This window comes from Zonotrichia leucophrys, chromosome 11 (assembly GCF_028769735.1).
Source record: "Zonotrichia leucophrys gambelii isolate GWCS_2022_RI chromosome 11, RI_Zleu_2.0, whole genome shotgun sequence".
NCBI classification, from domain to species: Eukaryota; Metazoa; Chordata; class Aves; order Passeriformes; family Passerellidae; genus Zonotrichia; species Zonotrichia leucophrys.
This window is the reverse complement of record NC_088181.1, coordinates 17,821,837-17,839,555: the sequence shown is the minus strand read 5'-3', so window position 1 is coordinate 17,839,555 and position 17,719 is coordinate 17,821,837. Positions and strand designations below refer to the sequence as shown.

General features: G+C 44.9%; 1 protein-coding gene across 4 annotated transcripts in view; it reads left to right on the top strand.

Annotated features, from left to right (window-relative positions):
* Positions 1-17,260, top strand: part of WTIP (WT1 interacting protein) — an 86,072-nt gene extending 68,812 nt beyond the window's left edge. For 3 of the 4 annotated variants that reach the window (XM_064723260.1, XM_064723261.1, XM_064723262.1), the window contains 5 exons: positions 4,870-4,932; positions 7,293-7,423; positions 8,484-8,535; positions 10,231-10,299; positions 13,268-17,260. In XM_064723260.1, the coding sequence (XP_064579330.1) occupies positions 4,870-4,932; positions 7,293-7,423; positions 8,484-8,535; positions 10,231-10,299; positions 13,268-13,420 (468 nt within the window). In that variant the 3' untranslated portion in view covers positions 13,421-17,260. Of the gene's footprint in view, positions 1-3,945; positions 4,124-4,869; positions 4,933-7,292; positions 7,424-8,483; positions 8,536-10,230; positions 10,300-13,267 lie in introns of those variants that run through there. The other variant, XM_064723263.1, reaches the window with a different exon arrangement.
* Positions 17,261-17,719: the final 459 nt, after the last annotated feature.

Sequence of the window (17,719 nt, the reverse complement as noted above, 5' to 3'; positions counted from 1 at the left end):
TCATGGCTGGGCTCTTCTCAGGGGCTGTGCAATGGCAGAGTTCAGGAGCAGCTGAATTCTGGCACAGCTCTGTGCCTGGCCAGACCTCTGCTGCCTCTGGGCAGAGCGTGGAGTCCCTCCTTGCCCTCTCCTTGTCCTTCAAACACAGCAAAGTGGAAAGACAGGAGCAAGAAGGCAAAGTGCTGTGTAGTGTTTCCTCACAGACTGCAAGGCAGAGTCAAGCACAGGGTATATGAGGGGGTTTCAGCAGGATGGGAGTGAAGTTCTGGACTATTTTCCTGTAGTTAACCTGTCACCTGCCATGAGGCTCCTTTATCTTTGAGCCTGAGAAGGCCCCATTTTGTCCAGTTCATCTGAATCACTGCATTGGAATATGTGTGTAAAAACAACAACAAACCCCCATCTGCATGAAACCAAATTTGATATTTGCTCCCTCTCTTAATGTGATCCCATGAATTTCTTACATTGTTGTGTCTCATGTAGTGAGGGTCCCATGCAGAGAGCAAACAATGCAGCAGTGAGAAGACAGATGCTCTGCTAATGGGAAAGCAAGGAGCAGAGAGTCTGTGAGGGATTACAGGCAGCCTGGAGTGGGAATACATTATTAGCATAGCACCCAATTCAGAAATTAGTTTTTAGAATTAAATGCCTGAAGCATTTTGGCAAAACCTCCTTATCATCCCACTCAAAAGCTCTGAAAGTGTGAAAGAGAGGGATCTCAGGCCTGGGCTGGGCAGTGGGTGATGTGCAGTGCTGCAGCAGTGAATTGGAGATTTTACAGCTTCATACCATCGCCAGGGCAGCAGCTGCCACACCCACTGCAATGCAACCGCTGGCTCTGCTTGCACAAACCTTCTGCAGGTTTTGGACATCCTCATCAAAGAGGCAAAAGGGCCTGAATGAGATTCCAGGCTGTTTCCAGGAGGAAGGTTTTGTTTTGCTGAGTGCAGAACAGCAGGGAAGAGCAGCAGCCCCTCCCTGGGCACAGTCAGAGGAGGGAGGAGCAGTGCCGTGGCTTTTCAAAGGCCTGACATTGCCTAAGGTAGAGAGTTTGGTCCTGAAGCCTTTTTCAGGAGCACTGTTTTCTGAACGTTTTTCTTTTGGAAATCATGATGGGAACATCAAACTTTAAAAGACCCTGATAGACAACCAAGGTTTGCTGCAGGAGTGAGAGCAGGGAGGAGAAATTGTTTCTCATAGTACTTGGTGGGATTATTCTCCATGCATAATTGTTCATTGTATGCTCAAAATTCATTGTTAATTTCTTTTAGATATATTGCATATTAGACAGAAGAATTATAAACCCCAAGATTATCACAGGAGGATACTAACAGGACAGAAGGGGTCTTGTTTTCCTCTTGCATTGAAACAAAGATTCTTGGACAGGATCATTAGAGTTTTTTTGGAGTTGTTTCTTTTTTTTTTTTGTTTTGTGGGGGTTTGGTTTTTTTTTTTGGTCTGTTTGATAATCAAAGTATATTGGACAGCAAACAAAAGAAAAGTTCAGCCAGCCAAGTCTTCTACTTTATTTTTACTCTGCTATTCTAACATAATTAACATAGCTCTCAATGTTTATTTAGCTTCCCAGAGTCTTATTTTATATAAGTATCGCTGAGGAGCTGAATTACAAAGTCTTCATTTGTGCATATAAAATGAGATTTTATTATCCTGGTAGAGAAGACAAGGACAAGGTAAATAAGGAAGAAAACAGTTGAGACCAGGCTTAAGAAGTCAGGAGAAATAATATGCCAGCTCTTCAACTTGCACTGTGTTTCCTTTGCATCCTGGTGTACTCAGCATTGTCCTGCTGAGTCACAGAAGGGACAGTAAAGGGTAACACTTCATTTTCAGCTTTGAATTTCAGAGCTGGTCTTTTATTAACAACTTCTCTCAGTGTTTTTATATGTGCTCAAGGAGTATCTGTAATGAATATTAGGGAGAGCTCAAAATTACACTTCCCATTTGTTGTGGATAGAGTGTCCATAGACCTCTGACTGCTCCCATCCAGACTGACATTGGTGTATTTACATCACTTCCCTGCTCTGCCAACAAAATACCTTTTTTAAAGAACCTGGCACAGAGAAAACCCATTTCTAGAGGAAGGCTAGAAGTGAGCCCCACATTGCTTAGATCCTGAATGAAACTGTGCCTGTGAATGGCACAGGAACAGGAGCCAGAGCTGAGATTTGGCTGCTCCATGAGGGTCTTGCTGTCACCTCACTGCTTCACCTCAGCCTGTGTTTCATGTCTCCAGATTGGGAATGGGGGCTGTGCTCAAAAGCTCTTTTTGCTGCTCTGCCTCTGTCCGTAATGAGAAAGGCTCTGAGTCTGTGTAGCAAACCCTCTCCTCGCTCAGTTCCCTGCTCACGAGCTCTGGCACCAGTGCTGCTCCCTCCAGCCAGGCTGGGAGCCCACCCCAGGAGGCTCCTGGTGTGCTGAGACAATAAAGGGACTCCTCTGCCTTGGCTGCAGTCTGGAGCAAGTCACAGCTCCTCTCCCTTTGCACACACAGGACTGTGAGGGTTGGTAGTAATCGAGCGCTTCAAAGACAGACGTTGACAATTTTAATTAGTATTTTACGACTTTTAAATTCTGCTTCTGAAATTCAAAGCTTAGTACAGTAGCTGTATTTGAACACTCCAAGTTAGGATCAAAGTGCAAAGAAGCAGTTCACAGTCAGCTCCAGAAATGCTGAGAAAGTCATTTATTGCTTTTAGCAGCAGTGCCCCCAGTGTGCCATCCTGTAGAAACAGTGCTGCTGGGCTCTCAGGCTGTTACTCTTTTCCAGCCCAAATAGGTTTAAAATACAAGCAGATCTGGATCCAAACCCCTGATCTCACTGACCCAGACCTTCAGTCTGCCTGGGACTGACCCTGTGACCAGGAGAGAGGAGTGTAGTGCTAAAGGACAGCTCCCTGAGCATGGGAAATGTTTTGTCACTGCTGTTGCACTTGCTGCCATTTTGCAAAGTCTTCTTAATGGGGTAATCCAGTTCTGGATGTGTTTGACTAATAACAATTCTCTTGTTAAAAACAAATCATGGTTTTAATTTAATAGGGTTACTTCTATAAAGAGTGATTTTGTGTCAGCAAAGCCTTTTTTTCTTACAAACAGTATAATTTATGACAATCTAGTTAGCAATAAATGCCATTAATCTGACCACTATGCCATTCTCTTCCTGGGGAATAATGTCCCCTCTTCATCAATAGATGGGTGAGTGCTCCTTTGCATTCCTTATCAAATGACAGCCAGATGGGACTGGTAAATTCATTCCAGCAGGATTTTAGCATTAGCTGGATTTGTGCTGCTGTTAATCCTCTGCTGTCTGTGTCACTAGGAGCTGCCCACCTGCTTCAGCAAGCCTGGGCTTCCCAGCCCTAGGAGCAGTCCAGCCATGGGGCAGCCAGGAAACATCCCAAGCACTGAGGCCTTTTTCCTGCATCAGTAAGGAAAACAAAAAAGCAAATAAAAGTAGTGTCAGCTAGGACTGCCACCTCTGTATTTGTTCCTCAGCACCCTGATCTCTTCCAGGAAAGTTTCAAAGTTTCTTAAGCCTGCACAAGCTGTGTTTCTTAGGGCACAGTGAGATTTGGGTGTGACAGCTGCTATATCATTTACTGACTTCTGGGCCCATCAAAGTGTCTGGGAGAGCTTTTCCTACAGAATCACCTGGTTGCATAGCAACAATAATTTTGTCTCCAACCTATTGATCCAACATAACATGTAATCCCCTCACTCCAATAAAAAAGAAAACATATGGCAGCTCCAGGCAGGGAAGCACAGGCTTTTGATGTGAGGGGACAGTTAATCCCCACTAAACCAGGGGGGAATGGAGCAAGACACACTCTGCTGGGCTCAGAGGATGCATTAGGTGCCTGAGCCAATTAACCTGTGTTCTGGGAGAGGAGCCTGCTTTACATTCCTCCTCCCCTTCCTCATCTTTTATGCTGTGCAGCTGAAGCACATTTGAGGTGAGCTGTGCTGGAGGAGCATCACTGCACTGCCCCAGGTGGGTGGGCACAGGCAGGATGGTGCTCACACAGCCCTCAGCTGAGATGGGCTGCACAGGCTGAGGGGAAACTACAGTTTCACAAGGCTGGAGTCCCTCAGGAAGATGTCTCTGGTTTGTAGGCTGTGGTTTGGTGGGTCACTCTGATAACCTGGATGGTTTTTTTGTGCCTCTAAACAGAGGGCTAAAAGCAGACCTTAGCATTTGAAACAGGATCTGCTTTGGGGAGAGGAGCACAAAGTTAAGGTTGGGAGTGCTCAGGCAGGGAGCACAGAGCTTTGGTGCCAGGCAGGCACAGCCTCTCCCCACAGCCATGGCCTGGCACCATTGTTCTAAGGAACCTCCTGCTGCCCACACTGTGCAGTGAGCCCAAACCCCTGTGGGTGCTCTGCTGGATCCTTCCCTGCCTGCAAGGCTTGGGATCCACAAGGAAGGGCAGCCAAATCCTTCTTGGGCCTGGGGTCATTTTTCTAGCTTGCGAAAGCACTGAGTAAAATGAGGGTCCAAAGTCTGAGGTGGCTGATTTGAGCAGGATTTGGGAGGTGAGTTCTCTGTTATTTAAAACAACCACCAGAAGAGTCAATTCAAGCTAATTTCTGCACAGCAAACACAAACTTTCCATAAAGACTTTAAAAAATCAAACTTACAATCATACTTTTACATGAGGAATCTCAGAGGAAATATTGCAGTGGATCAGAAGGCCAGACTGGTCTCTGAACTTGCTGCAAGAGCCGAGTGAAGGCTTCTGAGTCACTGTCTCCCAAACCTGTGTCACACATAGCACAGCCTTCACCTAAAATGTATTTCTATGGCTAGAGGAGTGGCTACTAATGATCCTTTCTTTTGTGTCATTTTAACAGTATTCAGGTTTTCAGCAAACAGCAGACAAGTGCTTTGTTTGTGGACACCTCATAATGGAAATGGTAAGAGACCTAAACTCCTAATGACAGGTAACCTGGGAGATGCACTGTGAGACATCTGCTTTTCCCTACCCAGGCTGGTATTGTGTCTTCACTGCTGTAAAAATAGGTTTTGAAACTGAGGCAGTAAATAAAAATGCCTTCATGCTCCATTACTACTATTAGGGGCAGAAAGTTGGGCTTCTTTGCTACCTAAGAACATGGAAGGCTATTACTCTGCCATTTGTGAGTCAAGATAAAATAGAATTTTAATAATAAAGGGGGAAGTACAGCAGAGCTTTGTATGAGAATATGGTGAAGGAACATGGTGGGTGTGCTCTGTAAGACAGTAGATAACCAGAGCTCAGTCATGTGGGTGGAATCTGGGATAGAGCAGAGAGGGACATTATCAATAGTGCTGAGATTTGTCACCTGCTCTGTGACTTACTTTGTTTACCCTCTGTTGCTTGCTCCACATAATTTAAAATGCATTATTGCCATTGGGATTTTTAGGGAGCCAGCAGTCAGAGTTACTTTTGTAATAAAAATAAAATTAAAGAGCTTTGGGTTGGCCAGATCCTACTGGCAACCTTTCAGGGGGTGCAAGTAAGAAGAGTTATGTGTGATCTTCCTAAGCAGAAATTCCCAAACCAAATGAAGTGGTTTGCACAACAAAGAAGGGCAGATCCTGCAGTGTATCTGTTTTCCTCTTGCTTTAAAGTGTGCATGAAGCTCAGTGTGCCTAAGAGGAGTAGCTGGTGTGCTGCACACACAGAGGTTCAGTCAGAGCTGGAACAGGGACTTCACTAATGAGGATTCTGGCTCACATTCTGGCACCACTGGTTGGACAAGGATATTGTTCGTTTTAGCCCAGGAGCAAATCTCTGGAGCTGTGTCATGCTGGGAGGGGGAGGGGAATCCTGACGTTCTTGCTTTGAGCTGGCCCTTAATTGCAGAATCCAGGCAAGAGTCCATAACATCTCACTGGTGGAACTCAGTAGCTGCAAGCTTGGCAGGTGCTTGTCTGCCTCTCTCCCATCAGCAAGTGTGCTCTGACAAAAGGAAACAGCTCTGGGAGCTCCAGGAATTCAGCTCTCTGTTTGGGGAATTCCAGCGTGCTCCTGCCCGGGAGCACAGCCCGGCCCTGCCGAGTGCTGGCCTGGGGCAGAGCTGGGGCTCTGCAGGGCTGGTGAGGAGCTGCCCTGTGCTCAGGGCTGTGGCTGCACAGCTCTGCCAGGCTGGCACTGCCCTGTGCTCCTGCAGCAGCACCAACCCCAGCACAGGGACCAGCTGCCTCTGCCTCAGAGTGGCCTTCCCAGTCAGAGGCTGATACCACTGAATCACAGGGCTTCATCAAAAAGGGAAATAAAGGTTAAATTAAATTGGCCCTTTTTTCTGCACTGCTTTCCTCTTGGTTTGATCTTTATTCATAGAATCACCTATAGCGCCATAGGAGCTTGGTCTGTGTAGATTTTTCACCTTGAACTTCCCAGCAGCTCCAAGCTGAGCACTGTGCTAGCAGCTGAAATTTTGAAATTACATTCCATACATTTTGGGTGTAAGAAGTAATTACTTCTAAAACCCAAAATGTATGGAATTGGTTTTATAATCTGTTGAGAGCTGCCTGAAAGTGACAGCTGTGTCTCACTCTTCCCAGGGGCTTGTTCATGGGCTTGCAGTGTCCTCCTCAATGTCCCAGTGCCACACTGAGTGTCACATATGAGGACATCAGGAGTGGGGGATCTGTTCTGTGGTAGTGCAGCCAAGGTTGAATCAGACCTTTCCCTGAAACCTTTAAAATGCAGTAGGGAAGGTCAGCATGGGGAAAGCCTGGGCAGTGCATGGATCAGTATCCAAACACATGGATAGTGGTGGAATTTTATCAGAAACCAATGGGCCCCTATGACTGAGTGGTAACCAGTCAGTAACTCTGGGAGATTAGGATCCCTAGTTAATAAAGAGGCACCTCTTTATTTGCTTGTTTTGTTATTTAACTTTTTGAGTAATGACCAGTTTGGATTCTGTCTGTTAAGTTTTGTAAGGTAACTCTGTATCCCAGTACCTTGTATTTGGGATTTCCCCAGAGATGGTCTGTGAGGCCATTTTTAATTTCCATTGGCAGTACTGGCCCTGCAGAGCTAAAGCTGATGGGCTTGGCCTGATTTGCAGCCCTTGCTCTTCCTTGGGAGCACATTGAAACCCACTAAAATAAGGAAGTTGATTGTTTTAAGAGGCCCCTTGCTGACAGATCTGCAGAGTGGTAATTTCATCCTGAAGTGCTTTTCTCACTGTCGTTATTAAGAATGAGAGAGACACAGCAGTTTATGGGGAGACAATATCTCATGTAATCATGCATCCACTTATTTTGTTGTTTGCCTCACAAGATCTTACAGGCCCTTGGCAAGTCCTACCATCCTGGCTGCTTCCGCTGTGTGGTGTGTAACGAGTGCTTGGATGGAGTCCCCTTCACTGTAGACGTGGAAAACAATATTTACTGTGTCAAAGACTACCACACGTGAGTACACAGATCCACTCAGCAAAGTTACAATAGTTAAATCATTGATGTAGTTATAAGCCTTGTGATAAATAAAAACATCACTCCTGTTTGCTCAGATGTCCCTCACTGCTTCTTTCATGTGTTGCAATTGTAAAGTACTGCAAGGTTTGTTAAGCAGCACCTTCTGGGCCCAGTATGGCACACAGTGGCCAGGTGAGGCTGAAAATCAAATTGTGTCAGAGGATGGGCTTCCTGGGGCTGTTCCTCTGCTTCCTTCAGGACTGCCAGCACTAATTCCACCAGGCACTTCTGCAAGTGTTGGTAGGCTCTGCTGGCTGTTTCAGGAGCAGAGGCTCTGGCAGAGCTTCACTCAGTGTAAGTTTTGTTAACTGACACAGAGGACATGTAATAAACAGTTACTGCTAGAACAAACTGAGCCTTACCTGACAAAAGGCAGAGGTTTAAGAGATTGCTTTTGGACTCTTTCCAGATTCCACTCAAAGGCAATGGGATCCTGCACTTAGCTGCAGTTAGCCAATAACTCAGTTATGCAGCAGGAGTAAATCACCCTGAATTCAGCCCTGTTGGTGCCAATCTGTTAAAAGGACACAGTCAATGTTGGCCCACTGACTGTCATAAAATGCAGCTGAGGACCATAAGCCCATTTTGGATTTAGCTGGGAGATTCTGGCCACAATCAGCCCCTCTCCTGTTTAGGACACGTGGTTGTGTCTTTCTGATGTCAGAGTCCCTAAGTCAGGAGCTGCTTTGTAGTCAAGCATCAAGGCTCTGGAAGAATTGGAATAGTTTTATAAATAAAGAAAGGAAAGAAAAATGGCATATACAGGAAGAGGGGTGGATTCACTGTGCCTCAAGGTCGGGAAGACCTAAACAATAAAGTTGGGATAGATCAGCCTTTCCCAAATCTCCTTTTCATTGAATATCAAACAATTAGAGGGGTTTTAAATCCTGTGGATCTCCATTTTACTAAAAACAAGGCATGATTACAATGGCTCTCTTACTTCTGCTTTTTTAAGATGCTTTATATGTGATTGGAACTCTTTCTTCTTGCACCCTAGGGTTTTTGCACCAAAATGTGCTTCCTGTAACCAGCCAATCCTCCCAGCACAGGTAGGTGTTAACATGCACTGACTCCTGGGATAACAGCTGCTGGTATATGGGCACTTTCTGAAAACACATTAAAGGCTTCTCCTTCCTCTCCAGAATCTGTACCATGTTAAATACTAAATTAAACTCAGTTCAGCAGTAAAGTCACTCCCAAACATTCCCAGAGGTCACACTACTCCTACAGCATAGTACTTCTTATCTTTAGGGTGCTTTCCAGGTCTTCATTAATCTGTTAGAAACCTCATTTAATTGAAAACACTGACTGGGCTCCAAGAACAACCCAGGAAGTAAAGCCCTTGAAAAGGCATCTGATGGTTGCTGGCCCTGTGAGAAGGCCACACAGGCTGCAGTCCTGAGGTGGCAGTGGAATGGAAGTTCTTAAAGGGGTTGAAAAGGCAACAACAAAAACCAGAACCAGGTGAAAGCTGCCTGCAAGCTCAGCCTGTGCTGACAGTGTTATGGACACAATAGCCCAGAGTGGGACTCCCTGGTGCTCTGGTGGGTGCAGGACCCTCCGAGCTGAGGTCACTGATCAGTTCATTTGTAAGCAAGGGCCTCAGCATCTCCCTGCTTTTCCTCTGTCATGTTTACAGCACCAGAGCTTCCCTCCTGTGAGCTGCTGTGCCCCAATGGAGCCTGATGCTACAGCCTCTCACATGCCCACCTCCATCACTCTGCACATTACTCTCATTTGTCATTAGTGTTTCTGTTAATTGGCCAAGCAACCAAACACCAAAAAACCCCATAAAGGCTGAACCAGAACTGCTGTCTGGTGGGTTGTGAGGAGAAAACCTCTGTGTAAATGTCACTGAATTTGGGTCTTAAGAAAGAATTCTTTTTTCTTTTCAATAAAGAAAGGAAAAGAAAAAGGCAGTGATAGTGCTGACTCACCTGATGACTACAGGACACACTCCATATTCCTTCCCTGGGAGATTTCCTGGGTTAGTTCAAGTCTGGCAGTGCAGGTGCTGACTTGCCCACAGCTTCTCTCAGACAGTCCACATCATATCTGGTGCTCTAACCACACCTGGAACTGGAAACAGCACAAGGCAACCAATTAATGAGCTCTGTCTTCAGAGTGGATCAGGAAAAGAGTCTGTGAGGTTGCAGAAGGGTATGGGCTGCTCTGCAGGCCTGGGGCTCAGCCAGGATTGCACAACTCTGCTGAGGTTTGGCCTGTGCAGGTAATGACCTGCCAGACTGGTATGTCAGTCCCTGTGGGAACACACAGTGACATGTGCATGTGCAAAAGGGCTGTGCAGCAGATGGATGGAGAGGAACACGTCCTGGAAATCAGAGCAGGATGTATAGAAGGGAAAGTTACCCAATGAGCAGGTTTTTGACTGGTGATATGTTCAGATCCTGGGCACCCTTGGCAGTTACTTGATATCAAGACTGATTTGTTCCTTGAGTGTGAGGCTTTGGCTACACATCCCAAATGACCTGTGCAGTTTAGATGTGCCAGACACCCAGACTGCTGCTGCACAGCTGAGGAGTGCCCAGGGCCAAGACCTTCAGTGGTCACAGAGCTCTGCTGCTTGGGGCACAGGGGATGCCCCCAGGGACACAGCTCCCCAAACGAGCTGGGCACTGCATGGGGACTGAAAAACACTTCTGAGACACCACTGGCACTGTGTCCTGAGGCACCACTGGCACTGTGTCCTGAGACACCACTGTCACCTTCTCTGTGCTCCCCAGGGCTCCGAGGAGACCATCCGGGTGGTGTCCATGGACAAGGACTATCACGTGGAGTGCTACCACTGTGAGGTGAGTGTGGGGCCCGGCCTGCAGCACAGCCTGCTCTGGGGGGGACCTGCTGTGCTCTGTCCTGGGGCCCTGCTCTGTCCTGAGGGCCCTGCTCTACCCAGGGGCCCTGTTCTGTCCTGAGGGGACCTGCTCTGTCCTGAGGGACCTGCTCTGCCTTGGTGGGCCCTGCTCTGCTCTGGGGACCTGCTCTGCCTTGGTGGGACCTGCTCTGCCCTGGGGACCTGCTCTGTCCTGAGGGGCCCTGCTCTGTCCTGAGGGGCCCTGCTCTGCCCTGGGATCTTCTCTGCCCTGAGGGGGCCTGCTCTGCCCTTGGGGACCTGCTCTGTCCTGGGGACCTGCTCTGTCCTGAGGGCCCTGCTCTGCCTTGGTGGGACCTGCTCTGCCCCTGGGCTGCCCTCCCTGGCTCTTGCCCCCCTGGGCAGGCAGGGCTCTGCCCCACAGCTCCTGAGGAAGACAGACAGGTGGATGCTGCCTGGGCTGGAAGGGGTGCTGCCATCACCAGTACCAAATTAGTTTTGGAGGGTTTTTTCCCCAATATATGAGCTTCAAGGCTGGGCTTGGTTTGTTGGGTTGAATTTTCTCAATGATTCTGGATGGGGAGTGAGCAAAGAGTAGGTGCCAGTTGTCTTTTTCCTCATCTGTACAGTCTGTAGGGCTCTGATCTGAGGAGATTTGAATTTACATTGGCTGTGCAGGGAAGGAGTCTCACTGGAAGGCCTTTCTAGGGGATCTGCTTTCTCCATGCTGAATGAACATTGATTCTTTACTAGGAAATGGACCAGGACACCATTGACTTTCTGTCACTTTTTCTTTTTTGGGAGTAGTTTCTTATTGTGCAGAACATTTAAACATTCATTGCCACAGATCAAGTTGTGGAATTAGTGCTCTTGCTTCAGAGAGGAGACCTGAGTTCATCCTTATCCCACAGCCAGGAGCATGAGAAGGGAAACAAACTCACTAAGTTGGGATCAGCCAAAAACTTCCTTTTTGCTGTAGGTTTGGCACTCTGACATAGCACAAAAATATCCACACAGATCTTCCCTGTTAGCACCAGGGACAGAAATACAGCAGCGCTGCCTTCAGGCACTGTTGCATGAAGGTTTTACAAAGAATCTTCTGACTGAGAAAGAAAATAATAAAATTCAGGGCATCTTGAAATGTTATGTACCTAAATGTAAAGAAGGCCCCATCCACTCAGCTATCTCCTTCCAACAGACACCTGATACTCCATCCATTTCCATTAATTTTTCAAGAGCAATTGGCACAGGAAATCACAGTGTTTTGGAGAGCTGAACTTCCCTCCTACTTCCCCAGCTATTGCTTTGTGCAGGCTTCACCTAAGATGACAGCTCCCTCCCCTGCTCTCAGGCTATTGACTTCATGCTGCAATGTCCCACTGGGGGTTTATTTTCCCTTCTGTTTCATTATTCATTTCCCCATTCTCCTCCCCATTTGAGGCAAATCAAGCTGCCTCCACATCTGCCCAGAAAGGCATTAATGTACAGCAATCAGGAGTTAGCAGTGGGTTAGTGCCTGATGCTCTCAAATGAGGCTCTCTGCACACTGCTGTCCCCAGATGCTGCTGGAAAAGTGAGTGCAGAATTTTGAGGTACACAAGGTAGGGATGTGAAGATTTTAGCAAGGCTCCATGACTCAGGCAGCCACTCCTCACCTGCTGCTGGTGTCACCCTCAGCTGGTGCCACACAGTCAGTGGTCAGGTTGGAAATTTGCAGCTTTTCTGTGTCATCTCTTTCACATGCAACCACTTGACTTCTGTGGAGGAGTTCAAGCCCTTTTGCAGATCACTGGAGCCCCATTCTGGAACTGGGACCCACTGACAAGGCAGGCTTTCTCCTTGCAGAAAGGGAGTTCTTTTGGGGAGGGAAGAAGATACGAACACTTGGCACATCTGTAGGGCATCTGAAATTGGTAAATTCTAATTTTAAATCTTGTATAAATTGCTATAAAATCATTATATAATATGTAGAAACACAGAAAATTACCTTGCCAGATACTTAGATTAAGACCTCCCTAAACTAACACTCTAGTTTTAAAGCTTACTTTAAAACCCATTTTCAGTCTTATTTCAGTATTTTAAAATTTGAGGATTTAAACTTGAGCTGTAAAAGCTGAAAAATTATACACTGTGTTCAGTTAAAATCTTTGCATTTGTTTTCAGTACTAAAACCACCTATACACTCAGTTTGTTCTGTTTGGCTTTTCATTTCTTTCTATTAGCTGCACAGATAAATACTCAGAATCTCTGGTTTCTCAGAGCTGATCACAGTAATAATTTCTAAGTATTTAACACACTTGTAACATTAAACCTGAGTACCAAACTTCAGTGGTTTCCAAATGCCCTCAGAATTACAGTGATGTAAATCAGGGTGATCTCTGTTGCAGCGTACATAGGAGTCAGCAGGATCACTGTTAGCTGCTTCTCTGTTTGTCTCTGTCTGTAGTTTTGTGTCAGTCCCAGAGGCACCAGCATTTCCACTAAAGATGGACCACTGGCCTTGAAGTCTTTAAGTTCTTTTCATTCCAAATTAGAGAAAGTGTAGACCTTCAGAAGTAAGCTGTGTCACCTGTCCCCCTTTTGCCCTCCCCTCTCATTCCCTGTTTTTGCTCCCCCCATCTGCCTTGCTGCAGAATCAGCTCCCCCCTGTCCAAGCCTCTTCCAGGTTGTGTGTGGCAGGGTCAGCCCCTGGGCTGCTTTTAGGCTTTTGGTTTGCATCACCACTTATTGGATGGACAAGAGAGCAGGATGGGACAGAGTGGTGAGCAGAAGGCTGGGCACAGCCTGTGCTGTTGGATCCCAGTGATGTCAATGGTCAGGGTGCAGACCCCCAGAGCTGTGGGGGCTGCTGGCCTTGGGGCAGGGGAGCTCTGGGGCTGTGAATGGGCAGCACGGCTGGGAGGGGCCTGCCTGAGGCACTCACTGATCTGGGATGTCTCTCTTCCTTCCAGGACTGTGGCTTGCAGCTCAATGATGAGGAAGGCCATCGTTGTTACCCCCTCGAGGGCCACTTGCTCTGCCACAGCTGTCACATCAGGCGCCTTAATATCAAACTGCCATCACATCCACCTCCCAGCTACCCCATGCATGTCACAGAACTCTAAGAGACATTTCCAGCATCAAAGAGCCGTTGGAAAGAAGACAAAAATCTAAAGATTACTTTCATTTTCCTTTAAAGATGAGGTTCCAGTAATAACCATCTTAACCAGCTATTTATTTTTTGAATCAGAGGTGAGGGGTCCTTTTCTGATCTTGTACATATGCATTCTTTTATCTAAACATTTTCACTGAGACACCGTCTACTTGAACAAATAATTCACCACTAAACTGTAACTGTAAATGGCAGCATTTCTAAAAACAATGGTACAAAGGGCTGTTCTGCACTCCCTGCTCTCTTCGTTCAGTGGAGATTACACCCAAGTAAGGAGTGTAGAATTACTTTCCAAAAGTTAGCACCTTATCATATTGCAGCAAGCATGATAAGATAAATGCTAGCATTTTAGCTAGTTCTGTTGAATTCTGGTCTTAGAGAATACTTAGATTCCAGAGTAGGGAATAGGCAGCAAGCAGGTGTTTTAGCCAGGGCAGGTTTCAGCAAGATTAAAGCAAGGTGTTCTGTGAAGTGTCAGGCCAGCTCTCCATCCTACAGGGTCCCACAGTCATCCAAAGATTAATTATTTGGCTTCTTCAAGAAATGTGGCAAGCCTCTGATGAAAACCCCACAGTACAGAGGATTGTATCCAAAAATTGGCACATGCAGGGTCAGCAGTTGCAGCCCTCTGTAATTGCTGGCTGTGTAGCCATGGCTTCAAAATGCATTCCTATCAACTGGACCATTTGGCACTTACTAAAGAATTCATCTTTCAAACCTGCTTTTTGTTCAGTAGGGTTCTGTGCAAAGGTACACTTGTCTTTATACTGCTTGTTTTATCCACGACTTCATTTGTTACCAACTGCTTCATGATTGTATGTTGAGACATTATTAAAGAGAGGCACAGTGGTTTGGTATTACCTTTTCAGCTTTGTGTTCTTTTCAAGATTACTTTCAAACTGATGATGGTGATTGTCTTCATTGGAAAGCAAAGTGCAGTATGGCAGGAGTAGTAATTTAGAGTCAAACCACGAAACATCAGTGTTTACAACAAGTGTTAGCTGTACATAGACTGTACACACTTTCATGTTTTGCATAAGCTTTTACAGTACCCTCAGACCTCTGGGGAGAAATATGTGTCTTCCATATAGGAAGTTAGATGATTCTTTTTTTATGGTTTGTTTTTACCATGTGCTGGTGTTTTACATGCAAATCACACATCTGTATGTCAAAAAAATCCCTTGCATTCTCACGAGAATTGACCCAGCCTTCCTGAAGCTGCAAATTACCATTGCTGTCTTTAACTGTATTCAAAGTTACAATAAAATAAAATTCTTCAGCCCCAGAGGAAATAGAAATACCAGAGTGGATTCTTGGCATGTGTAAATTGGGCCATTTCCATGCCAGTTCCAGCACTGGAGAACCCGCCGGAGCCGTTCGGAAACGATGCCGTGTTCAATCCAGCATGCAGGCTGATGGAATGACTTATTTGGCAACACCACTGCAGTTCAGTTTCTTATGCTCCATTGACTTTTTGAAAGCCATTTGTGGTGCTCTTGAAAAGCACAAAGAGCATCCAATGGCCACTAATTCCTAAGTGGAATAATTAACTCCCTTAACAGAACTTTTTGATAGTGTGGAATTTCCTTATGAGGAAAGGTGGGGGGAAGGAGAACAGGAAAAATTCCTGAGAACTATTTTTTCTGTTAGTAAGGAACAAAAAGGATGATTTCTGAACTTCTGCCAGACTTCCATTGGCCTAGATTGACCTGTCCTACTGAAGGCTCCCGGGCAAAGTAATTTTGTAGTTAATATGTATCAGTTTATAATTAACATATTTAACATGAATGCCAGGGTTTGAAGTAACTACAGTGCAGTCAGTGCCCCATTTCTGCACTGTGGCCCAAGAGGCCTGGCCTGCAGATGCAGCCAAGGGTGCACCTGCACTTCTGCATTTGCAGACACTCCCTCTGTGTCCACAGGCAGCAGCACAGCCTCGGGAGGAAGTGGAATTACACATGCCAGCAAATGCTGGAGAAAGGGGGAAAAATGTCTTAAACTGGATTGTATGACTAGATAATTCCTGCAGGTTGCTACAAACATGGAAAGTGCCAGAGCTTCAGGATAAACTTTTAGCATCAGCTGCAATGGAATGCATTTTCCACTGCAGGAGGGTGCTGTGGACCACATTTGCTTTGAGGAATTTTCACTTGCATGTCTTTACATGCAGTCTTCACCCAGATTAAGAAATCATTAAAATACATTAAAATTAGGTTGGGGTATGTTCCTGGGAACAAATAACAGTCACTTGCCGAGCTGGAAAAATGCTTTTCTCTATCAATAGAGAAGCAAAACCTTCACACTGACAGTGGACAAGGCTGGAGGTGACTTACCCTGGCATTCAGCCCAGTCCCCTGCCAGCACCTTCCTGAACACTTTGCCTCCACCAGGGCATCTGTTTAAGTTTCCAACATATTTTCTAAGGGCCAGCACACTTTCAAACATGTACATACCAGACCATTTCTTCATGTTTGTTTTAAAACGATCATCCTGTAGAACAGAATAATATTTAATTTCATTTGACATGCTGATTTTTCAGTCTCTTGTAGTTCTGTGCAGTTCTGATCTGTTAAGTGTCACCATGGTAAAAATTCTGAAAGGTAATATGTCAATATAGAATAAGCAATTTGTTTAAAACTAGAAAGCAGCAGCTGTTGTTCTAGTACTTTCTATAGACAGATGCATTCCATTACTGTATTACAAAGTGCAGCTTTGCTTTTCCAGCATTTACTATAAAAACTGGGGCTTGAGTGAGATTTGCCAGGTTTGGTTGGGTGTTTTCTTTCAAATCAAAGAGAAAAATAAAATCAAACCTAAAATAATGATGTGCTGTACTCTTTAGTGCTAGTGACAGTTTCTGCACATTTTACCTCCTGCCTGGGGAATAATGTAAATAAGAACTCTCCTTTTAATGATTTTCTTACGGGATATTCTTACATTAAATCAGTTCAACACAGATGAAAACTTCCTAAGTTCGCTTTACAGTGCAATTGTTCTTGAGAAGCTGTTACTGTGCTTTCAGAATATTTCCATAAAGTTCAAGTTCATAACAACCTGCTCTCATTTGCATCAGGGCTGCCCCTCCCACTGGGAGGTGCAGGGTCCCTCCCAGCCGGGGGCGAGTTCCAAAGAAAGGACCAAAATCATCCTTTGAAAACAAAAGAATGCACTCAGAGAATCGAGCTTACAGAGAGGGTTTGTTGGGGTTTCTTTCCTTTTCCTTTTCCTTGTGTGCACGTGTGTGTATATATTTTGTAAGGTGGAGCTTCAAAAGGAAAACATGGTTAGAGGAACTCTTTAAGACCAGAAATTCCAGAGTAGTAAAGTAAACCAAAGCTCTAAAGGAAACAAAAGCTGCTTTCTTGTGTTTCAAGAAAAGTTTAAAAGTTTGTGATTCATCCTGTAACTAATGCCGTAACTAGAGTATATAATTTGACTTAAATTAAGTTTTCATTTGAGAAATATTTTCATTTTCTTTAAAAGAATATAGTTTTCTTCCAAGAACTTGGACCAACGTTGATTTTTATTTTGTAGGAAATATATGAATTCCCAGTTTGTATATCATGTAACTAGTTTACATGCTGAAAATATACATTAGTTAACTATTTTTGTATATATATATCCTTGTAAAACCTTTCAATGTGCTTCTGTCTTTTAGTCTTTAGAATTACTTGTGGTTTTGTGTTTCAGTGTTTGATTCCCTTGATTGTTGAAGAAAAAATTGGGAAATGTAGATTTATTTATCTAAAGAAGAAGCTACTTGCTATCATCTTAAGTTATTTAATATTAAAGTCAGAAGTTTCATTTAACCTTAGATGCTATAATCTGCTTTTTTCAATAAAGACATTTTGTAGTTATCTCTGCTTTTGTAGTCTGTTGCATGTAAGTATTTTATTTTTATTTAATCTAGGTAGGCATTAGAACAATTTTTAGGAACCCTTGTGTGCCTACAGAAATGCCTAACTGATATTAATTGATTGCAGCTGCATTCATGAAAGATTTTGGTGCTCTAGTGCAAGTGTTACTAATTAAGGTCTAAAATGTGCCCACAGCTAACGTTCTGCAGCTGCACTTAGAAAAGAATTTAGTCACTCTGGCACTTTTTAATTAAGCTTTAACCAGTCTGGCTAGTTCACATGTTGGACAGTCAGTATTGAGGAACACTTCCTTTTCAAAACTCTCATTCTTTTTTTGGAGTGTTCCACAAGAGAAATATTTGCCTGGGCTATGAACTTAGCTTGAAGCACTTGGA